Raw genomic sequence first — 23,754 nt, forward strand, 5'->3', positions numbered from 1 at the left:
TTGTGTTGGGGAGCTGGCAGAAGAAAGTCTGTTTAATGTCAGATTCATCTGAGCTGAACTGAGCTTCTATAAGGCAATGAATATTGCGGAGGGCGTGGCTCATCACATAAAGGTGTATAACATCTCAAGGGTTTCACCCATCACCACGCAACTTTGTAGGCATATGACCACACATAATCTGAGGGGACCCCTCCATTATTGACCCCATCAAACAAAATGGGGGCGCTACAGAGCTAATTTCTTATCTAGGCCTAACCGCCAAATGGATTTTTACTAAACTTGGTAGATATGTAGAACAGGACGCCTCAAGGTGAGTGGAGAAATTTAACTCTAATTGGCAACTGGGTGGCGCTATAACAACAGAAAAATGCTTAAACATGGCTAAAATGCGACCGATCGCTGTGGCTCCCCCTGTGGACCAATGTTGTTGTTTTTTTTCTAATTTTTGGTATGACTAAGTCATGGTATGGTATGCTGTATGGTATGTGTCATTCTGTCAGTCAGTCATTCTGTCTGTCCCACGTTTTTCTACTCACTGACGTGGTCAATCTATGTGAAACTGCACATAGGCACTGAGGATTGGCATAGGTAGAAGGTGACAAAGCTACCAATGGGTATGGACTAGTATCTAGATAATTTAAGGTCTGCAGTGCATGTGCGACAGGGAGTTTAGTATCTTCCTTAGTTGTTGCTATAAACAGGGTTCCTACACATTTGGAATTTCAAAATTCCATACTTTTCCATACCCTAATTTCCAGACTTCTCTGTGATTTCACATCATATTTAATTATTCTTAATAGGTGATTGTAGCCAAGTACCATAATGGCATGCAAATAAAAACTCAGGTAAGTTCAATGTCTGGGCTGAGGCAAAAAGGCTGGGACTCTGGGTGCAAGCGATGCAGTAACGAGACGTCTGTGTTTTTTCCTTTCATGTAGTATTTATATAAGGTATTGTCAAGTCATCCATCCAAAACCTTGCATCTACCCATTGTGAACCACGTGAAACTCATCTTCTTGTCGAAGGTGCAGTGTTGGAGTGAAACTTGATACCTGGGGGGCTGGAGGGGGTCATGGGGCAGCGGACTGGACATACCACTTGTCAATCAGGTAAAAGGGGCGGTTTGTTTTCTGAGACGTTTGCTCTCACACAAACTGTGCTTAGCCCAGCATAAAACACGATCTGGATTGATTAAATTATTTTTGGAAATACCTAATTTTCTATTTTAGAAAACAATATTTTAGAACAGTGGTAATAGTCTGGAAATATAAATTTTTTCCATACTTTATTTTTCATTTTCCATACTTTTTAATACCTGGAAATTGATCAAATTTATTTCCATACTTTCCATACTTGCGTAGGAACCCTGTATAAAAATATTGGGGTGTTTAAATGGTTAGAGCGCATACCACATAACTGCAACAATCCCAGTTTGATTCTTGTTGAGGACTTCAGTTGCATGCCATTATTGCCTCTCTTGTCCCCTTAATTCCTGTCTTTCTCTATACTGGCTGCTGTCCCACATACTGTAGGTGAAACTGCCAAAAAACAAACATATAAGCATCAATTAGAGTAGTTTTAACATTTGCATGGCAATAAAAAAGCTGAAATTCTTCCAGCCAGTAAGTCATTTTCTTTGCATTCAAATAAATGCTAATACCGGTAATTATGCTAATGTTTTTGACCCATAAATCTCCTGCTGATTATGTCAATTCAGATTGAATTTAATGCTGTAAACAACCAGCAATATCACGAAGGGGGTCAAACGGCATCTACAAGCTAATGTAGAAAGCTGGTTGGGTAATGATGGCATATAAATATCAAAAGCAATTAACTAATCTAAAAAAATGAGCTATATTTCACTAACAGCCTCCTTTCAGCTCAGTCCTGTTAGACTCAATTTGTGATCATCTTTTATGCAGCATCAACTAAATGTCTCTTAATGTATAAAGTATTACCCATATGTCAGTTTTCTATAACATCTTTATTTAAAAGGATTTACAACACAAACTGGCACCACTTAATTTAAATGGCATCTTTTTTATCCTTAGTTCTTTTGCACAACATTGTGTTTTGGAACATACGCACACACAAAATGTGTCCCTTCAAAAGAATTGGTAAGGTCTAACATTCTGGCAGTTCAGTACGTTTGTGATCTTCATGAAATAGGAAATTAAGTGTCCCAAAAGACCCAGACAAGACTGACCAGCATGAAATCAGGATAGATATGAAAGGGGACATTAGGGATTTGGGGAGACAAAACAGCCCTTAAATTGAGACACCCAGAAACTACCTGCTCAATATAAACTCTGAGCTAAGAAGAGGACCATCCAACAACTTGATAAAACACGTGGCAACTCTACTTAGTTTTTAGTTAGTTCAAGGTGATCAATGGTCGATCAGTGTTAGCTTATCAGAGACAGTCTGAGATGCTTGGCAATAACTTTGCTATCGACCGGTGTGTTTAGAACCTTAACAAAAACATCACACACTTCCTGTCACATAGGTTGACCTGGTGGATTGACTACTACAGAGTCCGAACTGAATCGTATAAAATACCTGTAATTACTGGTGCCATTGATCCAAAAAAGATTTTATCTCAGGTCACATAAAAACACTGACTTCCTGTGTCAGACACATTTGGAATTGACCCTTGAGGCTTTGAAACACGTGTTTGGCAGCCACATTCTGATTCATACAGAGTACAAAGAGATAATGTGCAGAGAGTCAAGTCACAGTGGCATAATTTCTACTGAATTAAATATGTTCTTACTTGGCTTTTTGACATTTAAGGTGCGAAACACCACTACTGAATGAGTAATTTCTGTGCATGAGAGTATCAGCTTCTGGATTTTTGGTGCTCAGAGTCTGACTGCATCAAAATGGAAGGAAATTGTGCTTATACTTCACAAGGACTTGCGCCATATTTAAGGAATTCTTCACCTGTTAAATGACCATTCGTATTCAAATTATCGTGTAATCTTGAATTTGAGAAGAAGCTTTGTATTTTGCATGCCTCCGTGGTTAATGGAGGCATGCAAAAAGGCGAACCTTCTTCATCATTTAACAACAGCAAAACGATATCAAAACTTCTCTTTACAAACTCTCACACAAGTCATGCAGTATAATCACAGTCTCATTAATCCAGTCATATGCTCAGTATTTCCCCAACACAACTATTTACACTAAAATGTCACGAGTTAAAACACATCAGTACAAACTGTCTCACGCACATTGGTGTAGCACACCCGGGTATGTGCATGTGTCTGAACTCTGCTGAAGCCAAGCTCATACGCACTTGTATGCTCAGGCCACGTGTCTGGCATGTACTGAGCATACGGCTGGATCTATGAAACTTGGATTTTACTGCACAAGTTGTGTGGGAGTTCGTAAACAGATGTTTTGATATAGTTTTGCTGTTGTTGGTTCCCAGTGACCTCAACTCATGAGGAATGTTCTTTGTTTGGATTCTCCATTCACCCTGGAGGCATGGGGGAAAAACAAAGTTTTCTTCATGAATTTATGATACACAAATGGTCATTTTGCTTTTTGGAAATATTCTTTTAACACAAGACAAAGCCACTTTGACACTTGACATTACTTTGGGGGGAAAAAAGCATGTCTGGCTTATTTTCTGGCTGCATGAACTTGATCTAGTGAAAGTGCTGATATTGGCTCAAAAAGAAAGGGATGATGACACAATGATCTTTCTATGGCAGGATTAAAAGTGGGCCATGTAAGATAAAAATGGATAAGAGACTGTTTTGCTCTTTATCTACGATGAAATGTTTCACAAAGGGTGAACAGTGCATTATAGCGGTCCAGGATAGGACAATAACTTCTCTGTCGCTTGGCAACAAAATTTGCCAAACCCTGGCACTGTCACACCAGGAAAGCAAATCTTCAGACAGTAATTTACAAAGGACAATTTTAGCTACCACCCAAGAGAATGGCAGGGTAAACAAACATCAGAACTACAAAATTTAACAAGCATCTGGCTGGTAAGACTTCTTTTCTTTCCTGCTTTGTGTCACGGACATGAATACACCTAAGGTTGGCAACAATTCCCTTTCAGCTCAGTCAATTCCCAACATGAATTCAAACTGCCAGTTTCAATGACGAGAAGCTTTGTCAAAGAAAACACTGTTTTTAACTACTGAACAAAGTCTACTTCCTCAGGTAGACTCCAACTCTGGTGCCGTCCAAAAAAGATGCATTAATGAAAGTTAGGTGGAGTTGAAAAAGGATGAAGAATGGGGAAAAGAAAATGAGCAACTGAAAAAAATGTTGATGGAGGGTAGAGACAGTTTAGGCAGGGGAAGTGACTGATGCCTCTGCTGGCTGGGGAAAAACAGTTAATGCTATAAAAGAAGTTCTGATGAACTACCAACACGATGAACACCCCCAAAATGTGTTAAAACAGAAAAGAATATATAATGTAATCTACAAATTGCCGATAACTGCAGTAAAACCCAAACTAAATAACACCTTGTTACCATCCTCAGCAGCCCACGGATAAAGCTTTCAATTGACTCAATGTGGAAAATTATTCACTCTCATGATGAAACTTGTCGAATTGTTGTTTTATATTAGAAACACGTGTATTCAGTCTTTGAACGCAGCCACCTGAGGGCCATGCAGTCACTTTCCCCGCCGTGTAAAGGAGATGAGGAGAGATGATAGGTTGTGTTTTTAGGCTGTGCCTGCTGCTCCTGCAGGCACTGCTGTAGTGATTGTTGCAGCGTTCGGGCCTTTCCCTCGATGTCTCTGACCACCTCTTCTGCGTCCTCCACCTCCTGACTTGAGCTGCAGACAAACAGAAACACCACAGTGAATCAGCTGTTGGGTGAAATCCGATTAGAGGTTAATGAAGACAGCAGATAAATCTTGTTGGTCCACAACATTTCGGACTTTAAGATGCATTTCTGAGAAACAGGAATGAATTTCTCGCTCGTGTTCTGAACTTAAAAGGTTAAGAGGGTGAAGAGTTGGTTAAAGTTTGTTCTGGGGGAAGGAATAAAAAAAAATGAGTCACAACTTCAGGGTTTACCCCAGAAAGTTTTAGTGGAGGTGGTAAGTCCCCTTAAATTTCCAATTTCCTCAATAATTAAATACACACCTTTTCTTGTGTGATGCCGTACCTTTGCTTAGGCCTATCACGGTATCTACTTTTGTTGGACGATATGATTTTAATTACTGTCATTTTGAGACCATTCTATGCCACTGATATAATGATACTATAATAGGACAGTTATGCAAGAACAGCCTTTCAAAGATCAATACACTTTTAATTCTTTTCTTTTTGGCTTTTTGCCTTTATTTGATAGGATAGCTTTAGGGTGTAGGGGGGAGAGAGAGGGGATGGCATGAATTGAAGGGCTGCAGACTGGAATCAGACCTACTGCAGCTGCAGCAAGTACACAGCCTTTGTACACTGGGCGCTCGCTCTACAAGGTGAGGTACTGTGCACCCTTGTATTTTCAGTTTTTAAAAATTGACGACACTTGAAATTGAAATATCAAACAAATACTTAACATGTTTTTTTCTTATTTCAACACTTGTTTGTATATACAAGTAAGTGTTTATAAATTTATAGAACCTTTTTAGGAGTAGCCTTAAAGTACTCATTTGGAGACTTACTACAACATCTGGCCAACAAAAACAAAACTAAGTGGTGCATTTTGTGACTATTAGACAAGCTTAGCGAAGCTCCATGAACAAAGCAGTTGCCTCAATAACCTGACTGCTGTGCTGCAGTTGACTCCTGAGAATGGACGGCCTGGGACTCGAGCTGTTTAATGGTGGTTTTTGTGGAGTGGAGGATGAAGTTGTTGGAGGATAAAACTACAAAGATGAACTTTTTGGCTCGTTGCCAGCTAACGACTATCAGTACTGTGCCTCTTCCACTCTAAAAGTGCAGCTGAAGGCTACCGGTAAACTACGCTGTGTCGTCTTTGAAGGGTTTTATTTTTCTTTGTGCTTGTGCAAGTAGGCAGGGGTGGAGAGCAAAAAAGGGAAAAACGCTGTGCCCCGTCTTAAAATGATCAGGAAAACTCTGCTGTTTATTGTGGCATCATGCTGAGGACATTACTGTGTAAAAGCACATTCATGTAAACACTACGGGCAATTTTATGGTCAGCAAAATGATCGAGGTCATGTCAATATTGTACAATAATTTGATAACATAATAATCATGTCAGGCCTACCTCTACTTATTTTATCTTCAGTAAAAGTGCAATAGTTTCATCTGACAATAGCAGGTGTGGCCCTCATTTCCGTTGGGGTGGCCCACCTCCACTAATACACTGAGGAAAACCCTGCAATTGCAGTAGTTGTTTTAATGTTGCAACTTCAAACTAGATCTTCAAACCTTGTAAAAAAAAAAAAAAAACAATTGTTAAAATTTTAATAATAAATTCCATGACAGGGAAGGACCCTAAATTAGTTATAAATACACAGACTTCACATTAAAAAACTATAAGTGAGAGAAAAATAACAGCACAAGCTATCGACTTTTCTCTAGAAAACAAGTTCCTCAACTGTTTTTAAACCAGAAAGAAGTTCAGTAACTACCTGAAGCACTTAAAGCACTTGGTATGACTCTGTGAAACTGTGATGCTAGTATGCATGCTCAGAAAACACGAGTTCATGAAGTTTAAAAAGTGAAGAAACCAACAACAAAACGACATCCAAGCACAAAAAGACAATGACCTCATCATGACTCTCTCAGTCTGCAGAAGCTTCTTTACCTTGTTCTCTTTGTTGCCGTCTTTACATAGAGCCTCCTCCTCTGCCACTGTCTGACGCAGCATGCCAAGACAGGGAGAGAGAGAGAGAGAGAGAGAGAGCAAGGAGACGGTAGCAGAAAAAAAGTCAAGTGTTAAAGTTGAGCGAAAGAGCATGAGGGGCAGAAAGAGGCAGAGAGGAGGGGTGAGGATCGGACAGGGAAACGAGGTGGTGAGTAAATGAAAAGGAATGATGAGGGGACAGGTGTAAACGTATGTGGAGGTGAAAGCAGGATATGATAGGGTAAGAAGGCGAATGGAAGGCATGAGAGGGGACAGTGATGAAGAAATGAACTGGCAAATTTGAGGAGTCAAAAGCAGGAAGAAAAGGAAACGAGTAGCATTTTAAACGACGACTTTCAACATTCAAACACAGTTCAGTTTGTTGTAAAGATCCAAATTGGAGCAGCGTTACAAAATTGTTCTGAATTTAATTTTCATATTTTCCTAAATCATTTCCTGACAATGTTGATTTGCCACTCTATTCACCACTTTCTGACAAATAACTTAATTTGTGCTCAAAATAAACAAGGTTGTAGCTAAAACAGGAAGATGACGTATGACTATAGTCGAAGCTGCAGGTCACGTGTCATCCTCCAAGCTTGTGCCAGTCATGCCTCTTTGCATCCGAGCAGCAAAATCAATAAACATCATTGTGAGCTACCTCGTCAACTTATCTTGTATTTTGGCAACATGGCAGATGTAACATGCGGACAGTTAGTGGAGCGTAATGTATCTTTTACGGGCTACGCTTGCAGCACACATATGCCAGAGGGCTGTGTGAGTCACAGGCAAAACAGGACAGTGAGCTTTCGTTTCTGGAATCTGTGGGATTATTTTACATAATACACCCGACACAGCGCTGAGAGTCTTCAACTTTTTCATGGACTTTGTGTAATATGGGTAAGCTAACATATACAGACAAAAATAAGCTATGTATAGAATCAAGTTACTAAGCAACCACACGCTAATACGTGTAAAGTAAATGCTCATAGGTGCATTGACAGAAGATACTGATTTAAAATTAGGGTATTATATTAACTTCTGTTTGCTTTACAGAAACTAGCAGACAAACTAAGCACCTATATCAATTGTCAATTGAAGTGGCTACGTGGTCTTCATTCAAGTAACTGAACTGCAGCTAATGTTACATTCATATTTACTTCTGGTGAAGGAGGTTAAGAAAAATCCACCACCTCATAACCTATGATAGAGCGACCACTATCGCTTTGAAGGGTAGGTTAGAATGGCAATCTGGTTGCCATGGCAGTGGATTATGTCTATTAAACACAGTCCTGTTTTCTGTTTGAGAAAGAATGTTGACCAAAATACAGGACGTTAACACTGGCTGAAGTGGGGGTTTAAACAGTATGGACGTGGCTAACTCTGCCCATGGATTTAACTCTTTACATTACATACCTTTAATTACAATACTGGATACACAAAATGTGTTGGGTTCACTGAGGGAGGATTTACTCACTGGTAGCTGTGCTGTGTTCGGACTAGGCGGCCGTGCCGATGATCCAACGTCCTCACTGGCTGCTGTGCCATCTTTAAAACTCTTCTTACTGGCCTGCATCTTGGACTGCTGGGCCTTAGCTGCCTGGGTGTTCACTGCTTGGAGAAGCTGGAATCACAAACACAGTCAGTTTCAGTCATCCTGCATTAATAAGTGTTTTTACATTTAACGCTGAAATACAGAAGTTACCAAGAGCTTCAGTACCTTGGTGATGGTGCCCACAGCTTTGGTGCGTCCTTCCCTAAACACCAGTTTGTGGTCACAGTGCAGGTACTCGGGAGTCTTAATGAAGCGGAAATGGACTGTGGCCTTGTCCCCTGTCCGCAGACAGTCTTTGTTCATGGACAGGATGGTGGCTGTCTGCCTGATGCTGCCACAGTGCACTGGTATGATGGAGTGAGACAGAGAGTGTGACAGTTACTCTTGGTAGGAATGTTTCAGGCTGACCATGATGTTTTTGGATTAAGCAAGACCTCATAAAATTTGAATGTAACTGCATCCAAAATGTACTGAAGATTAGACAAAGGCAATAAGAAGCTACACAAACTGATACGAATCAGTGTTAAAGGGATTTGACTGTTGAAACTAACCCATGGCCTGGTATCTTGGGGATATCGTGGTGGGGTGGTGTAGGACCAAAATCTCAGCCTCAAACTCCCAGGTGGCCTGTGGCATCAACTTCGGGGAAACCATCACCATGCCTTTCCTTATAGATGACCGTTTGATCTGAGACATGAAGGAGAAACCCAGCAGGAACAGAAGTGGAAAATGAAGTTGGGGAAGTGATGAAGCCAAACCAGTATTAGAGACAGAACACGACCTAAACCCACACGTTAGGATTTGCATGTATTATAAAACTGATTATAAAGCTAGGAAACTAATTCATATGCATATTCCATCCAAAAGTTTCAGAATAATTGTGCTCTCCAGGAGATTTAAACTTAAAACTTTGTGTCAGGTTGTCTGTATGTTGTTTTAGCAAGAGGAATAAAAGATTAAAATGTTCTGTGATAGCAGTATATCAGTCAAATTGTTCTGTAACACTTTACTTGAAGGTATCTACATAAGAGTGACATGACGCTGTCATAACTATGACGTGACACGGTCATGAACCTGTCATAAACATTATGTACATGTCATAAACATTTATGACTGCTGTCATTAAGTGTCATTCGGTTTTTGTAATGACAAGTTGACATTATTTGGGTTGTCTTGATTATCACAACTTGACATTAATCAAAGTGACATTACCAGAAGATGTCTTTGTCATGACAAGTTGACATTAACAAGAAATGCACCTCTTTTTGTGTTTATGACAAGTTGATATAATGATTATTATTGTTATGACAAAGACATCTTCTGGTAATGTCATCCTGGTTAATGTCAAGTTGTCATTATAAGGACATCCCAAACCAATTCAATGCCAACTTGTCATGACAAAGACAACTTCTGGTAATGTCACTTTGACTAATGTCAAGTTGTCATACTCAAGACAAGCCAAACAATGTCAACGTGTCATTAAAAAAACGAATGACACTTAATGACAGCAGTCATAAACGTTTAACATGTACATAATGTTTATGACATGTTCATGACAGTGTGTCAGTGACATTGTCATAGTAATGACAGTGTCATGTTAGCCTTATGTAGATACCGTATTACCAATTGTTCTCCCACAGACCTTTTTGAGGGCAAAGGACGCCGTCTGTCCACCGCGAACCTCTTTGACAGGCATCCTCTTGCGGTGGATGGATTTAACAGCGATGGGGATAAAGGTGCCCAGTGGGTCCGGGCCTAAGAGCAGCGTGTCGTTGAGTCGAATCATTCCACGTAACGTAGTCCCTGAAACTACTGTGCCCACACCCTGCAAAGAGACGATCAACAATCACATACATTTATAGAGAAAGTCTTCATCAGTCTCCATTAGTGTGAAGCTTTGAGTGTATGGTTCTCTTGGGTCTGCACATTGAGGACTTCCTAAGAGTGTAACTGTAAACAATTCAAACTATGAATCTTCACACCTTATCTTGAGTTTTCACACAACACCCACAATCTGCTTTTCATACTCAGAAAGAAGTACTCCATGTTCTCTATTTTCAACACTGTGTCAACAGCTTTCACTCAAGCAGCATTTAAAGAAAAAAAACTTTAAGCCGTTGAAACTGTGAAATGTGCCGTGGAAGTGTGCAGGAGGTGCTTGTTTTTAGATTCTGCTCTGCTTTTTAAAGGCAGTGACAGCCTTACTGTGCAAATCAGACCATTGTGTCTTGCTCCGTTCACATTGACAATCAGGTTTTAAACAGCAAGTGCACAGACACAGTGACATAGTTCAGTGTTTCACTCAAAACATTTTTACATGACACTCTGCTGCTGAGAGACACAGTGGCTTTTGCATCAGTAGTAACCTGCTACAGATTCTCAAACTCAGGGCTTGACTTTAACATTAACAGACCTTTGGTCTAGTTGCCCCTGTTGGTAACCATTTTTACAACTTGACGAGAAAAGTGTGACTGTGCTAAAGGAAGTTAAATTAAACATCTGATAGAACACAGATGACTGCGTGTCTTTATTTCATACCGGTACTGAGTATGTGTCGTCTATCTGGAACTCAGCAGGCTCATCATTGCTGAAGTTGGTCCTAGAGGAGAGGAGGTTGAGGAACATCTTCAGCAGGTCCATGTTCTCCCCCGTCACATTTGATATCTGAAAAATTGGACACATCCTGCAGCGAGGGGAGAAGCAGAGGAGAAGAAACATGACGGTTAAACATTACGCTCTAACACAGCAATTACAAGACAAACACATAGTACCGATACAGAAATGACAACTTGGGACTGAAGCTTGAGTGTCACAGCAAGACTTTAAAGCACTACTAGCCTCAGGGATGTTGTTGTTAAGCCAACCCTGACATCTGAGTCCTCTGCAGATTCCCTATAGGGATTGCTAAACCAGCACATGCATATTTACATACATTTAAGACTGAAGACGAGTTGTTTTGAGTCATGGAAAAGATGTTTAAGGAGAAATGCACCACAATATGAGACTAAAATACAAACTAAGGCTGCAACAGTAAGCATTCTTGTTCTGCCAAAATTATAATGTGAAGGAGTCACAATTTCAATTTTTTTTTTACCACCTGTCATGTAACAAACTATGGATAAAACAAGATAACTCTTCAAAATAAAGTTATGGAAGCCCTCAGAAGTGCTGTGCGCTTTGGCCATTTCAACGAAAAGTAAAAATTATGGGAAGAAGTATATTTTTTAACTAACTATTAGGATAGTTTCTGTTTATTTAAATTGTGGATAGTGTGCCATGTTTAAACTGAACACTGACAAACTTTTAACTACTATACTTCTCAAAAAAATTAGCTGCAAAAAACTTTCATTCATTCGTTTTCCTTAATCACTTATCCTGTTAAGGGTCGCAGTGGGGCTGGAACCTATTCCAGCTGACATGGGGCAGGAGGTAGGGCACACTCTGGACAAGGTCACCAGACTATCACATAAGAGACAGACAACCATGCTTACCATTACCCATGCTAACATGAGGAATATGCAACCTCCGCCCCTGGGGTTTGAACAACATCCAACAGTAATCTTTTGAACTAAAATTTCTCTTCACTTGATTTCACACCTGGAGTGCGGGACTTTTGTCTCCCTCGTCTGGCAGTGAGAGTTATTACACCAACACTGTCAACACGTGCGTATGAGGCATGCCTGCCCCCGGGTGCAGGCATTTTCACTTTAATCCATCCTCTGCACATTGAGTTTCTTTCATTTCTGAGGCATCCACTCCAGAAACTTTTCTCTGATGCTTTTTAGGATAATCTGCCATATTTCTGCCAGCTGCTGCTCCGTCACTATGGTCTCCCCTCTCTTCCCACACCCTTTCGCTCTGTCTAGTTGACATAAAACACATCACCTCTGGTGCACTAGTGCAATGTGCCACAGACACCACAACTGGGTATACTGCAGCATAATACAGAACGCTTTCTCTGTCAGCGATAGGCTGAAGTTGAACTCATTTGGCGAGGGCATGAATGTGACAGGTGTTCATTTATATGTAAAAGTCCCGCACTCCCACTTTTGAAGACTAAATGTATATATTTGTAATTCCGATTGTGATTTGTTTTTCCTTTTTTACATTATATAAAAACTATATATTTTAAGATACTCCCTGAACCTCCTCTTATTTACTGTTATATAACAGTAAATAAATTAAAATTCTGGTTCACTTGTTTAACTCAAACCTAAACTGCATGTTTATTTTTGTACGCAGGTCTCTTGAAAATAAGATCATGGTCTCAGTAAGTCTACCTGTTTTAAATAAAGCATTAAAAAAAGCATTTTCTTTCTTGCTTTCACCTCATCTTCAACCACATTATTTCTGTCTTGGCATCCCTTACCTCTCAGAGCTGAAGTTGGAGGCTGTGACGATGACATCATCCTTGTTCTGGACCAGCACAGGGATTTTCCTGCAGCCTGGTGACTTTAATAACCTCTGCAATAATTTTAGCGTCTCTGCAGAATCACACACACACACACACACACAAAGATAAATCTGCACGAAATCCATCATATGAGTAATTCTCAAAACAAAAACAACGGCTGTCACAACGTCTGGGAGTACAAACTGAACAGACTGCAAAAATATTGAGCAGTTAAGTGCTTCACAAGAATATGGATTAAAGAAGTACATACAGTACTATACAATAAGCAAACTAGAGAAAGGGGTTCGTCTTTATCAGAGATAGCCCTTAATATCTAACTTCCCTTTTTTAAAAGCATAGTTAATCATATTTTAGCAAGAAGACATTTTCCAAACTGCTCCCATTTGCTTCTTTAAATTTGTTCTTGCAGCTATTTGCTGTTTATGCAAACTCAATTCGTCCTCCCTTTGTTTCACATTAAAACCTTTAAAGCAGTTTAGGGGTGCAATTCCTAACCTTCCCCAAGAGGCTTTTATTGTGAGTGCTGAGCTTCATAAACACTACCTTAACATCATTAAGACACAGGCAAGAAGAGTATTGGAAGGAATTACTGCCTAAACCCAGCTTTTAACGACAGAATGCTAAATATGGTATGGCTGTGTTGTTGTATTAATGTAATTACTGCTTTGGGAATGTATATTATGCTGAATTTTCAATGCAAGACATTACTCTCACTAATAACTGACTTCTTGCTGTGTTTGCAGTCTAAACATATTGAAACACCAAGAATAACTTATCTTACTTTGTCAGAAGTTGTGCAGAGATGTGATGCTAGTTATTAAAGATATACAGCTTCTTTTGGGAACAAACACAAAGAGGTCTTAAGGCCCAAACACACCAAACTGACATTAAAGAACTAGGGGGGACAAAGGCCAACTGTTGCATCGCCTCACGTCGTTTAAAAAGGGAAACTGGAAGACCGACAGGATGAATTCAAGGTGCTGGTTTGCACATTAACAACACAAAGCTTTGCCTTCTGGCTCAGCTCCCCCTACACCACAACGGTATGGCGAAGCACCCGCATCACTGCAGATGCCACAAAGAGTGCAATGGCTTCAGAAAGAAAAACAAAACCAGTGTTACCTTATATAACACATTTGTTCATTCAGAGTGATTTCTGTCACTGACAAGGTCCGTTAGCTCCAACGCCGATCCAAAATGCCAAATCATCAATAGCTGACAAGGGCTTACAAGAGCCAATGGTGTGGACACACCAAAAAAACCTAGGGTGACCAACGCTTACCAACGGGCCAACATTAACCAACCGCCAACTTTCAGCTTGGTGTGTAAGGGTCCTATGACTTCAGTAAGTATTAGCTTGGTATGTCTGTTTACCTTGCAGGATGTTGGCTGGACACATGTCTATCTTGGTAACCACTACAAACACTGGCACATTGAGGGCCAGAGCCAGACCCAGATGCTCTTTCGTCATGCCAACGATGCCGGCATTACTGCCAACCTGAAGCAAGAGAAAGGAGGAGCAGTGACAAAGAAGAGAGCTGTGTTTAGTAATATATTGTAGGTTGCCTTGGAAATTTAAACAGGAATTTGAAACTTAACAAACCAAGGGCTGAGCATTAGGGCACAAACACTTTTACAATCCTCTCTTACCATGAGCATGCAAAAGTCAGGCAGGTGTCCTGTCATGCCGAAGACAGTAGTCTTGAGGTACTTCTCATGACCAGCCAGGTCGATGAAGGTGATGACTTTTGAGGATTTCTCACAGATCTTGGTCCAGTCTAGGCCGCCACCGTGGCTGTCTGGCTTGTTCACCACCTAAAGGAGCGAAAGCAAACACACGTAACAGAAGATGACTCACACAGTATGTGAAAGAAAAAGAAAACCAGACGGTATGACAACGTTACATTCCAGTCCTGTAATTTCATCTGAATGGAAAATGTTTTTGAACAAACTTGTCTTCTTCATGAACAGATATATGTATTTTCTCAGGAGTGAAAGTGACAGAACAATTCAGAAGAAAAAGGCTTTCTGACGAGTGGCTTTGAACCTGGATTGTCAGCACAACAAAGCGCCTCTTTTCCTTTCACACCATAAAAACATCTCCACTGTACAATTGTGAGTGACGTGAGAGGCTCTACCTGCATCTATGTTTTGATCTCATGCAACCAAACAATTGTGCACAGTGTGATGACGTGTCTTTTGTTGATATGGTATTACATCTCAGTTGTATTACACCTTGAGGAATCAACAAAGTCAGCTTATTATAAAGTTAAATGAGATTTTAAGGTCAAAACATGGCCTCTCTCTCTACAGTACTTTCTCCAAACATCTTTAAAAATCAAAGCAGTAAAGAACCGGAAAACATAGCACAGGGGCTTTCACTTTCTTCATTTTGCACTTGCCACGGGCATCCACTGCTCATGTAGTAAGCCCTGATCACTGGCAGAAGCTCACCTGTCCCTCCTGGTCAAAACCCAGGATATCATTGCCCACACTGCTGGTCCTGCCACTCTCCATTTCATGTTTGTGTCTAAAGAGCTTCTGGCGAGCAAAGCCTCTGCCATTGTCCAGCTCACCATGGGTCAAGACCCCCAGCAGAGTGCTCTTCCCCGCGTCCACGTTTCCTACCACTGCCACTCTGGAGACAAGATGAAGGAGAATATGAAGAGTGAGCACTACAGGTATCAGTGTAGAGAAATATATGTTGTTATATTGGTTGTAAAGTTAAGTCCGTACACATCCCCTTTTGTCTGTAAATGCCTTAATGAAGCATGTACTTTGTTTATTAATGACGTTTACAGCTAAACAGTACACTAAAATATGTTTCTGTAAACCTTTGAGGTGAGAAATAGGCAATGCAGTAAGAGAATCTTGATTCAAACTTGATCAACGCTGCCTAGTTTGACAGTTTGACCTCAGTTCACAGGCAGTGACTGACATGATTGACATATGTGTTCAACTCACGCACTAAGGTCATTAGAAGTGCTACAAGGCAATAGAGCAGGAGTATGACTTTTTTTTCACAGATAATCTGTCTTATTTAGTGTTGTGTGAATATAGTGACAGTTTTGGCAAATATGAAAAAGTTTTTTTGTTTTTTTTTTTTAATCAGTTACAAACTATATCTTCAAGTACATTCCATAATTACTGAGCAAATTTTCAAGAATACAGAGCGTATAGATTTTACTAACAATGTGGCACAAAAGAGAAGACTTAGGAAAAAGGACAAAAAGACTATCAATATTGTTTTACATTGCAAAACATCTGAGGGTCATTCCATATGAACTCAGCCCCTGACCCCCCACTTAACATTAAGTTTGGCACTCCGAGCTGAGCACTTTCCCATAAGAAAGTTTTGAGGAAATTAAAAATATAAATAAAGATTTGCAACGAGACAAAACTGTTCTTAGAATGCTGCAGAGAAGTTGGAGCACCGTGAACTTGCCGTCTGAGCTCAACTCAAGCAGGTTGATGGTGTCATCTGCAACTCTGGTGGTCAGATCGCCAGCAGCTGGTTTTAGAACGTAAAGTACGTCACCTGTTTCTACAGCCAAGCGGCTTGTAGTAGGGCTGCAACTAATGATTATTTCCATTGTCGTCTAATCTGTCAATTATTTCTTCGATTAGTTGACTAATTAATGTGTTAAAATGTTGAAAAATGTCAGTCTGTCTTTGCCAAACCCCAAAATTATGTCATCTAATGTCTTGTTTCGTACTCACACCAATGGGTTTTAGTTCACTGTCATGGGAGAGTGTGTAAAGCTGCCAATATTTGAACGTAAGAAACTGCAATAAGAGTATTTTGGGGTAGTTTTAGAGTACTTTTCTATAAAAAAAAAAAAATGACTCAAACCGATTAGTCGACTACTAAAATAGTCCCAGATTATCTTAATAGTCGCTTAGTCATCGATAGTCGACTAATCGTTGCAGCTCTAGCTTGTAGTGATGTCCGCTGGTCAAGTCACAATGACCGCAGATGCTGTGTACGCTTGCTGCAGCAGGTGCTCCGTCCCTGCCAAGCCCTCTGTTTCTGCCCTCATGGTGTGCCTGTGTCGGATGTTGGGTCGCTACTGCTGCTCGCTGTATGTGCTTATGCTCCCTCACACACACACATTCTCACTGATGGGCGCTGCTTGCTAATATTATTGTAGCGTACTTTTAATGAATATGTTTTTCTCCATTTCATCACTACCATAATTACAGCTGCAGCCAGTATTTCACTATCACTATCCTCATTCATATTTTAAGAAGCTACAAATTATATTCAGCCACAGAACGGAAGTACATAAAGTTGTTGCACGCAGTCTCATCTAGTTACACTGGTGTTAACCAGCAGGTTTTTGTTTCAATTTGTCTTGTCACAAATCATTGGTCCGAACTGGGCTTAAGAAAAACTATTTTATTAGTACAAAGAAGAAAATCCATGACATGAAATGGGAGGTCTAGGTTAGCTGGTATGGAATGACCCCTGATGGGTTTATTGACAGGTGCAGAACTGTAACGTGTCCCACTCATTGGCAGTATAGGAAAAAATTACTTTCTCATTTTCTCTACCTAGAACCTTTTCTCTTAATTTTACCTGACTTCCAGGAAATCCTGCTCACCAACACGCCGGCGGATGAGGTAGTCCCGAATCTTTCCACCAGTGTCTGCCCTCTCTCTCAGCAAGATCAGGTCAGCTTCGATCTGTTCACACAGCGACTGCACTGTAGCTACAGACGCCTCCATGTCCTTCTCATTCAGACCGTAGTCACCTCCATCTAAACAGAGGGGAGAATGGAGGGGGAGATGACGGAGAAGGGTGAAAGAGAGACGAGGGGAGGAAGAAAAGAGAGTAACTCTAATACAGGAGAGATAATGATCTGCTACTCACTGTATGCGGTTATCAAGAGAGCCTTACAGAAAAATGAGCTCATACTTTCCAAGCACTTCTGCAGACGTGGGAGCTAATGTAAAGGTTCGCCCTGGGAATGTTTATAACTTGCTATATGACAGGGTGGAGACCAGGAGAACAAACGCCACACTGAGGGTATAGTTTGTTGAAGAAAGCGCAAATAACAGGTGATTTGTAGGAGAGGTCAGAGTGGGTGTAGTTTGGTGATGAGAGAACGTTATTTACTGTGACCACAATGCCTGCCAAAATAACTGGATCATAACCAGTTAGCTTCAGACACAATCCAAGAAGAGCAGATTCTGTCAAAGGTTACTACACAGGATGGTACTTTGGGCTGGCAGTAGCTCAGTCCATGGGACCAGAGGGTAGCCAGTCAAGTCCCACATGGCCTTAAGTACAAAGTGTGGACGGGTAGCATTGATGGCTGCTGTTTTAATATCGTCTATATTTCTGGATGGTCCTGGTAATCAGTGGTTTCTGGTTGTGGAATGATTCAACTGTCCACACATCCCAACCTCGACAGCCGTACGTTTGCTTCACCCAAACACCCAAAAACTCTGCTCTGCAGCTGGTTCTGCACAGTGTATGAGTGAACCACGGCAGGAACAGGACAACATCTCACATTCCCACCAACACACTAGTCCTTTTTCACTGTACAGCACACGCCACCTCACCAGAGTCCCCTGCTTGGTTGGATCGGCATATAGAAAAAGAGTCACCTGGTTGAATGGCACTGTCCTTCTACTTCTTAGAGATGTGGGGTTTTTTTTTGTGTAAATGTAAATTTCCAACCACTCATTCAGTGTCTGTTTCAACATCAGGACTACACTCACTACCAGTTACTTTACGGTTTAAGTAGCTCACTGCAGCTTCACTCAATACAAACACCACAAACACCCTAAAACCAACTGGACACAAAACCTGGTTATACCAGACTGAGAAACAGAAACAAGCACTTAGGTCAATAGGCCAGACAGCTATCTGCTCGTGCAGGCAGTCAGACAGACATGAACTAGTGACACTCCCTGTGCTGAGTAAGGAAAAATGACACCCTTTCACACATGCACTTTGACCCACCAACGGGTCACATGGGTCACACATGTTGCTCTTACAGACAAAAATAACTCTGGTTGCCAACAAAAGCCCTCCTGGTGGTGTGTAAGGTGGAGGGTTTCAGAATGAAAACTAAATAGCAAACAAATGGGGTTGGTTTGCTGGGAGGACACACCGCACCACAGCTGAAACAAGTGGTGGCTCTGTTGCTTCACAATAGTGCCTTGGCCTTTTTCCGAAATATGCCAAAAAAGCACTTTCATCAGCTACTTATATAGACATACAACAATATATTCCACTGCGTGGATCAATGTGTAAATACAAATCTTTTAGAGCAGCAAGCTTCATTATCTATATTTCACAGGGACAGCAGTGAATGGAAAATAAATACAAGCCTTTTACAACATGCTAATGAATGTTGCCTTGTTTTCCATTGCTTTTGATTTTGCAGTTCGATTCTCACAACTGATTGAGCTGGTAAAATGTCAAAAGTACTGGATAAACTAAATCCCTGAAGCTCTCCATCATTACTCAATATATATATTTTTTCCAGGTGCTGACAGAATATTCACTTCTTTGACTTGTCAGTAGTGCCCTTTGTGGCAAGTTTAGTGCTGATACAAAAGGTCCACATGAGTAATCAAGTAATGCTTCTCAAAGTTTCAGTCAATTTGTTTTCGACAAAATCTCCCAACATTTTAATCTATGAAATACAAAAAATGATTCATAGTTCAATAATCTGACAGCTCATCTTTTACCCATCTCAGTACATTTTTGTCCTCTCTCTTTTGTCAAAACAAAACAGAGATTTCATTCAGATTTTATTTTAAATTCATTTTTCATTTAAGAGAAAGTAGCTGATGAAAAAAGTCACTCATCATTTTCATACATGAAATTACGCCGCTTCCCATTTTAAAGTTTTCGCGATTAAATCAGAGTATATGTGACTGTAGAGGCACTAACAGCTAATGCATGCGTACATGAAAGCCTCAAGGACAGTACAGCACCAGAAAAGGTCTAATTAGGGCTAAAAGGCAGAGGAAGAGGTTGCTGTAGGACAGTGATACGCCAGTGGCCTGTTGACCATTTTCATTTCAATGACAATGAAGCAGTTCACACTGGGATTTTTTTTAAAACTTTGAATGTAAATTAGGTGTCAGTCTGCATAATAAACCATTAAAATACAGCTTGTTTATCTTAAAAAAAAAAAAGTCTTAGGGGAGGATGCCCCAACAGAGGTCTGGACTAAGCCCCAAATGTCCTCAACTGCTAGAAACGGTCCTACGTATAGCTGACCTGTGCAGGGCTGCTGTGAATGGATTTGCCTCTTGGCAAAGATGCGTGAGGACAGCAAATGTGAAAAGATTCAAAACAGGCAATTCAATGAAAAATAGAAAGATGGATTTGCCTTTATATTCAATGTTTATTCGGTTTAGCTGATAATTATTATTGTCTGTTTATTTAATGGCCCCTGGCCTCCTGTCATTTTGCAAAAGTGGCCCCTAGGCAAAGCAAGATGAGTATCCCTGTCTTAAAGTAACACACTTTACTTTATCTTCAGAATCTCCCAACAGAAGCTTTTATCTTTGACCTTTTCCTAACCCAAACATTTCCATCCATCTTACTGACGGTAAAACTACATCTACATGCAGAAAATGTGTCATTAAATTGCTCCATAGACATACAGCACAGACCCTGCAGTACATCACTTTCTGAATCTCTACACTCCTCAAGTAAGCACACAAAAGATCCACCAAGAACATTGAAAAGCCAAACTTGTAATGTTGATTTGCACCGTCTGCTGTTTCCTTTTGAGATTTTAAAGACTACAAAATGTTTTATTTGTTACATGTTCTTTAAATATCACAAATCATATTCCTTGATAGATTTTAAAAGGCATTTTATTGAATAATAGATAAAGTAATAATAAGAGGAAATGCAAACAGCTGTACCAACCACAGCAAGACAAACGTAAGGTAAATTTTCAATAAGACAGATGACCCACATGCAAATTATGTGCTGCCCAGTGGACTGAGGTGTATGTTCAATTTAAGACTTCACCCCTAAGTTGTTCAAAAAGTTAGATACCCTTACCTGAGCCCATCCCAACAACATAGATTGTCTCTCCACAGCCCTCATCTATCTGCTCCCTCAGGTGTCGTAGTAATGAATCATACTGTTGCGCTGTTGGACTCACTAGGACCAGCTGAAGAGTGGGAGACAGGAGAGGAGACAACAAAAAGAACTTGAAAAGGTCAAACAAGAACAAGCGTAGAGCTAAACAAGTCTTATGTTAGTGCCTTAAGGTCACGTCTTCAGGAAGTAATCACAAATACAAGTTGGTGTACATGCATGACTCTGGCAATTTTAGGGTTGTATCCACATGGTTGAATGTGCTTAATGCAAGCTGCTTTGGATAAAAGCATCACTCAAATAAATGTGATGTAGCAATTTGTTTTAAGAGCTATTTACAAGTCAGTCATAAAGTTTAGTTTTGCCAATTCAGTTTGATGCCTCAGGCTGCTCCTTCTACAAATCATACAAACAACTGCAGCTTTTGCATACACATTATATACACCCCATGGATGGGTAACCTGCCAGCTGGATGGAGTTACATACGTAGTGCAATATACGTGTCACTCTCTGGTGTTTTGCACAGCCAGCACAAAATGCGCTGTGTGAAGCTTACATGCAACAGGGATTTCGTAATGCTACTGCACAGCATATGTATACAGATTCACAACACACAGCTGCTTGACTGGAACATTTAACATCTTAACGTTAATAAGTGCACTTTAAAGTGAGGCCCACCTTGCTGCTTAAATCTAAATGATCCGCGGACTCGCCGTTTGTGCCCTCGCCGTCTTCAAAGCCCTCTCCGTGGGATGGATCGTCGGCACATCCTCGGTCCGGTGCGAACATACAAGCTGGCACTATGGACTCTGCTGCTGGTATTGCACCCGGGCATATCGCTGTTTCTGTCGCCGTTAACGACGCCATTTCTGGAAAGGGAATCAGTGCAGACGCAGCAAAAACGAATAAACAAACTTAGCTCCTTTGCTTGGCTCCACTAGCTTACCTTAAGCCATTAGCACAGACAGAAAGTTAGGTTGATTATCACAGCTAGCTAGCTAATGCTAATCAAACACCGAACTTGTTGTAACACTCTTATAAAAAGAAAACAGGAATAACTAAACTGCCACAGCCGTAATAGTTTAATTACAATTAACAATTTTCGACGTCTCAATTAATTAATGAAAACGAATTACATTTATATTGAACCTCTTATGAAATGAACACCTACCAGAAGTTGCTAACTAGCTGACAAGCTAACTTAGTTGTTTATTCGGGCTAGCTTCGGTTTCTGTGGGCTGAATGGATGACACGCCCATCAAAGAATGGAGGCAGCGGATTGGCTGCAGTACCCAAGGTCACGCCCACTAACATAAGTCAGCGTGTTGCTTCTAAAAAAGTAAAACGAAACTCTGACCTACATTCAGACACACAAGCACAGTGTGACATAATAATACTAAATAAATAAATAAAATAATAATAATAATAATAATAATAATAATAATAATAATAATAATAATTTTCCTGAATAAATGTAGGCATGGCCGACAATAAAAACAAAAAAAAAAATTATTTGTCGGTGAATAGAAATGCTTACACTATCATATTAGTTTTCAAATGTCATTTAAATGCATTTACAGCAGGTGAATAAAAGTTTTTTTAATCCTGTCTTCTTTCCATTTTGAGTTTGTACTTAATTTGTTGTAAAGCACATTATAATGTACATATAAACATACATGTCCTTCTTGTTGTGTACCACATCATAATATGTGAAGGGCATTATTGTTGTGAAGCCATTATAATGTCCATATCAACATACATGTCAAACACAACATGCTTTGCAATATGACAATAAAACATTTCAAGTTTTAAAAATGCCTTTGCAAATGTGCCAATCACTTCATTTTCTGCATTCTGCATATGAGGCCTCATAATTTGATGTCCATTTGCATATGTAGTCCTACATTCAGACTTTCATAATGGCTGCACTATATTCTGGTACAAACATATTATATTTGTAATTTGTTTTGTATATATATTATTTTGTTATCATGTTTCTTCTCACAAGCTGTATGTGATTACAGTACATTTGCTCCCAGAGTCACTTGGTTATGAAATTACCTGCGTTATTATGTTACAGTAGAACATACAGGAAATGAACTGAATGTGAACTAATCAATAACAGCCTCTTCTCTCTTAAAACTCAGTTGTCACCTGTATAGAATATATTTCACAACAACACTCAAAAAGGTCACACACATAAGGCACTTTGAGCTGCATCTCAGACACTTTCATCCATCATTTTCCGTACCTGCTTATCCTGTTGGGGGTCACAGGGGCACTGGAGCCTATCCCAGCTGACACTGGGTGAGAGATGGGGTACACCCCGGACAGGTTGCCAGAGTATCACAGGGCTGACACATAGAGACAGACAGCCACTCTCGTTCACATTCACACCTACAGCCAATTTAGAGTGTCTTTGGATTGTTGGAGGAAGCCAGAGAATCCAGAGAAAGCCCACACTGACATGGGGGGAGCATGTGGGTTGCACACAGGGGGGCGCCACCACCCCAGGGTTCCAATGCCCCACCCTGGGTTTGAACCAGGAACCCTCATACTGTGAGTGGTGACTACTGCCCCACCGTGCCACCCATCTCAGAGTCATGTTTATTAGACAGACAGTGCCAACATCTCGGTAACATGCAAAAGCAGAACACTGACAAACTTGTCATGAGTAAATAAGTTGCCAGTTATTGAGGTTCATTCTGAGGACGATTTGCTTATGATGGTGGACCATTTAAAAATATGTGTTTTGTCAAAGTCTGCCAAGCAAACCACTTGGATCTGTGTTGTTATATTTACTTGTAAACAGTGCAGTCGCAGAATTATTTCTTCCCATGCACAGTTTCCATCAAAAACCGCCATCAACCTGTAGTATGAGGCAGAACAGCGAGTGTCTCCATTGAAGGGCAAATAT

At 40.4% G+C, this 23,754-nt stretch overlaps 1 protein-coding gene across 2 annotated transcripts; it reads right to left on the reverse strand.

The window, feature by feature from the left end:
* Positions 1-1,965: 1,965 nt before the first annotated feature.
* On the reverse strand, positions 1,966-22,104 carry gtpbp1l (GTP binding protein 1, like). 2 transcript variants are annotated; one of them, XM_049571801.1, is made up of 15 exons: positions 22,009-22,104; positions 21,516-21,706; positions 20,799-20,910; positions 17,337-17,517; positions 15,212-15,395; positions 14,408-14,572; positions 14,132-14,255; positions 12,713-12,827; positions 10,882-11,026; positions 9,986-10,168; positions 8,895-9,030; positions 8,509-8,687; positions 8,266-8,412; positions 6,750-6,800; positions 1,966-4,806 (listed from the first exon to the last, which is right to left on the reverse strand). In XM_049571801.1, exons 2-15 carry the CDS (start codon positions 21,702-21,704, stop codon positions 4,693-4,695), a joined length of 2,025 nt encoding a protein of 674 aa, XP_049427758.1. In that variant the 5' UTR covers positions 21,705-21,706; positions 22,009-22,104; the 3' UTR covers positions 1,966-4,692. The 2 variants fall into 2 exon arrangements, with proteins under 2 accessions (XP_049427758.1, XP_049427759.1); XM_049571802.1 differs by lacking the exon at positions 6,750-6,800.
* Between the last annotated feature and the right edge of the window lie 1,650 nt (positions 22,105-23,754).

The sequence above is a fragment of the Epinephelus fuscoguttatus genome, linkage group LG3 (assembly GCF_011397635.1).
Source record: "Epinephelus fuscoguttatus linkage group LG3, E.fuscoguttatus.final_Chr_v1".
NCBI classification, from domain to species: domain Eukaryota; kingdom Metazoa; phylum Chordata; class Actinopteri; order Perciformes; family Serranidae; genus Epinephelus; species Epinephelus fuscoguttatus.

Bases quoted from the DNA above. Each gene is read 5' to 3' on its own strand.
- gtpbp1l (XM_049571801.1), bottom strand. From the start codon at position 21,704: ATGGCGTCGTTAACGGCGACAGAAACAGCGATATGCCCGGGTGCAATA. The intron at 10,169-10,881 runs GTATGAAATAAA...GTCTCTTTGCAG, and splicing joins ACGACACATACTCAGTACCG to GGTGTGGGCACAGTAGTTTC. The intron at 4,807-6,749 runs GTAAAGAAGCTT...GTTTGTCTGCAG, and splicing joins ACGGCAACAAAGAGAACAAG to CTCAAGTCAGGAGGTGGAGG.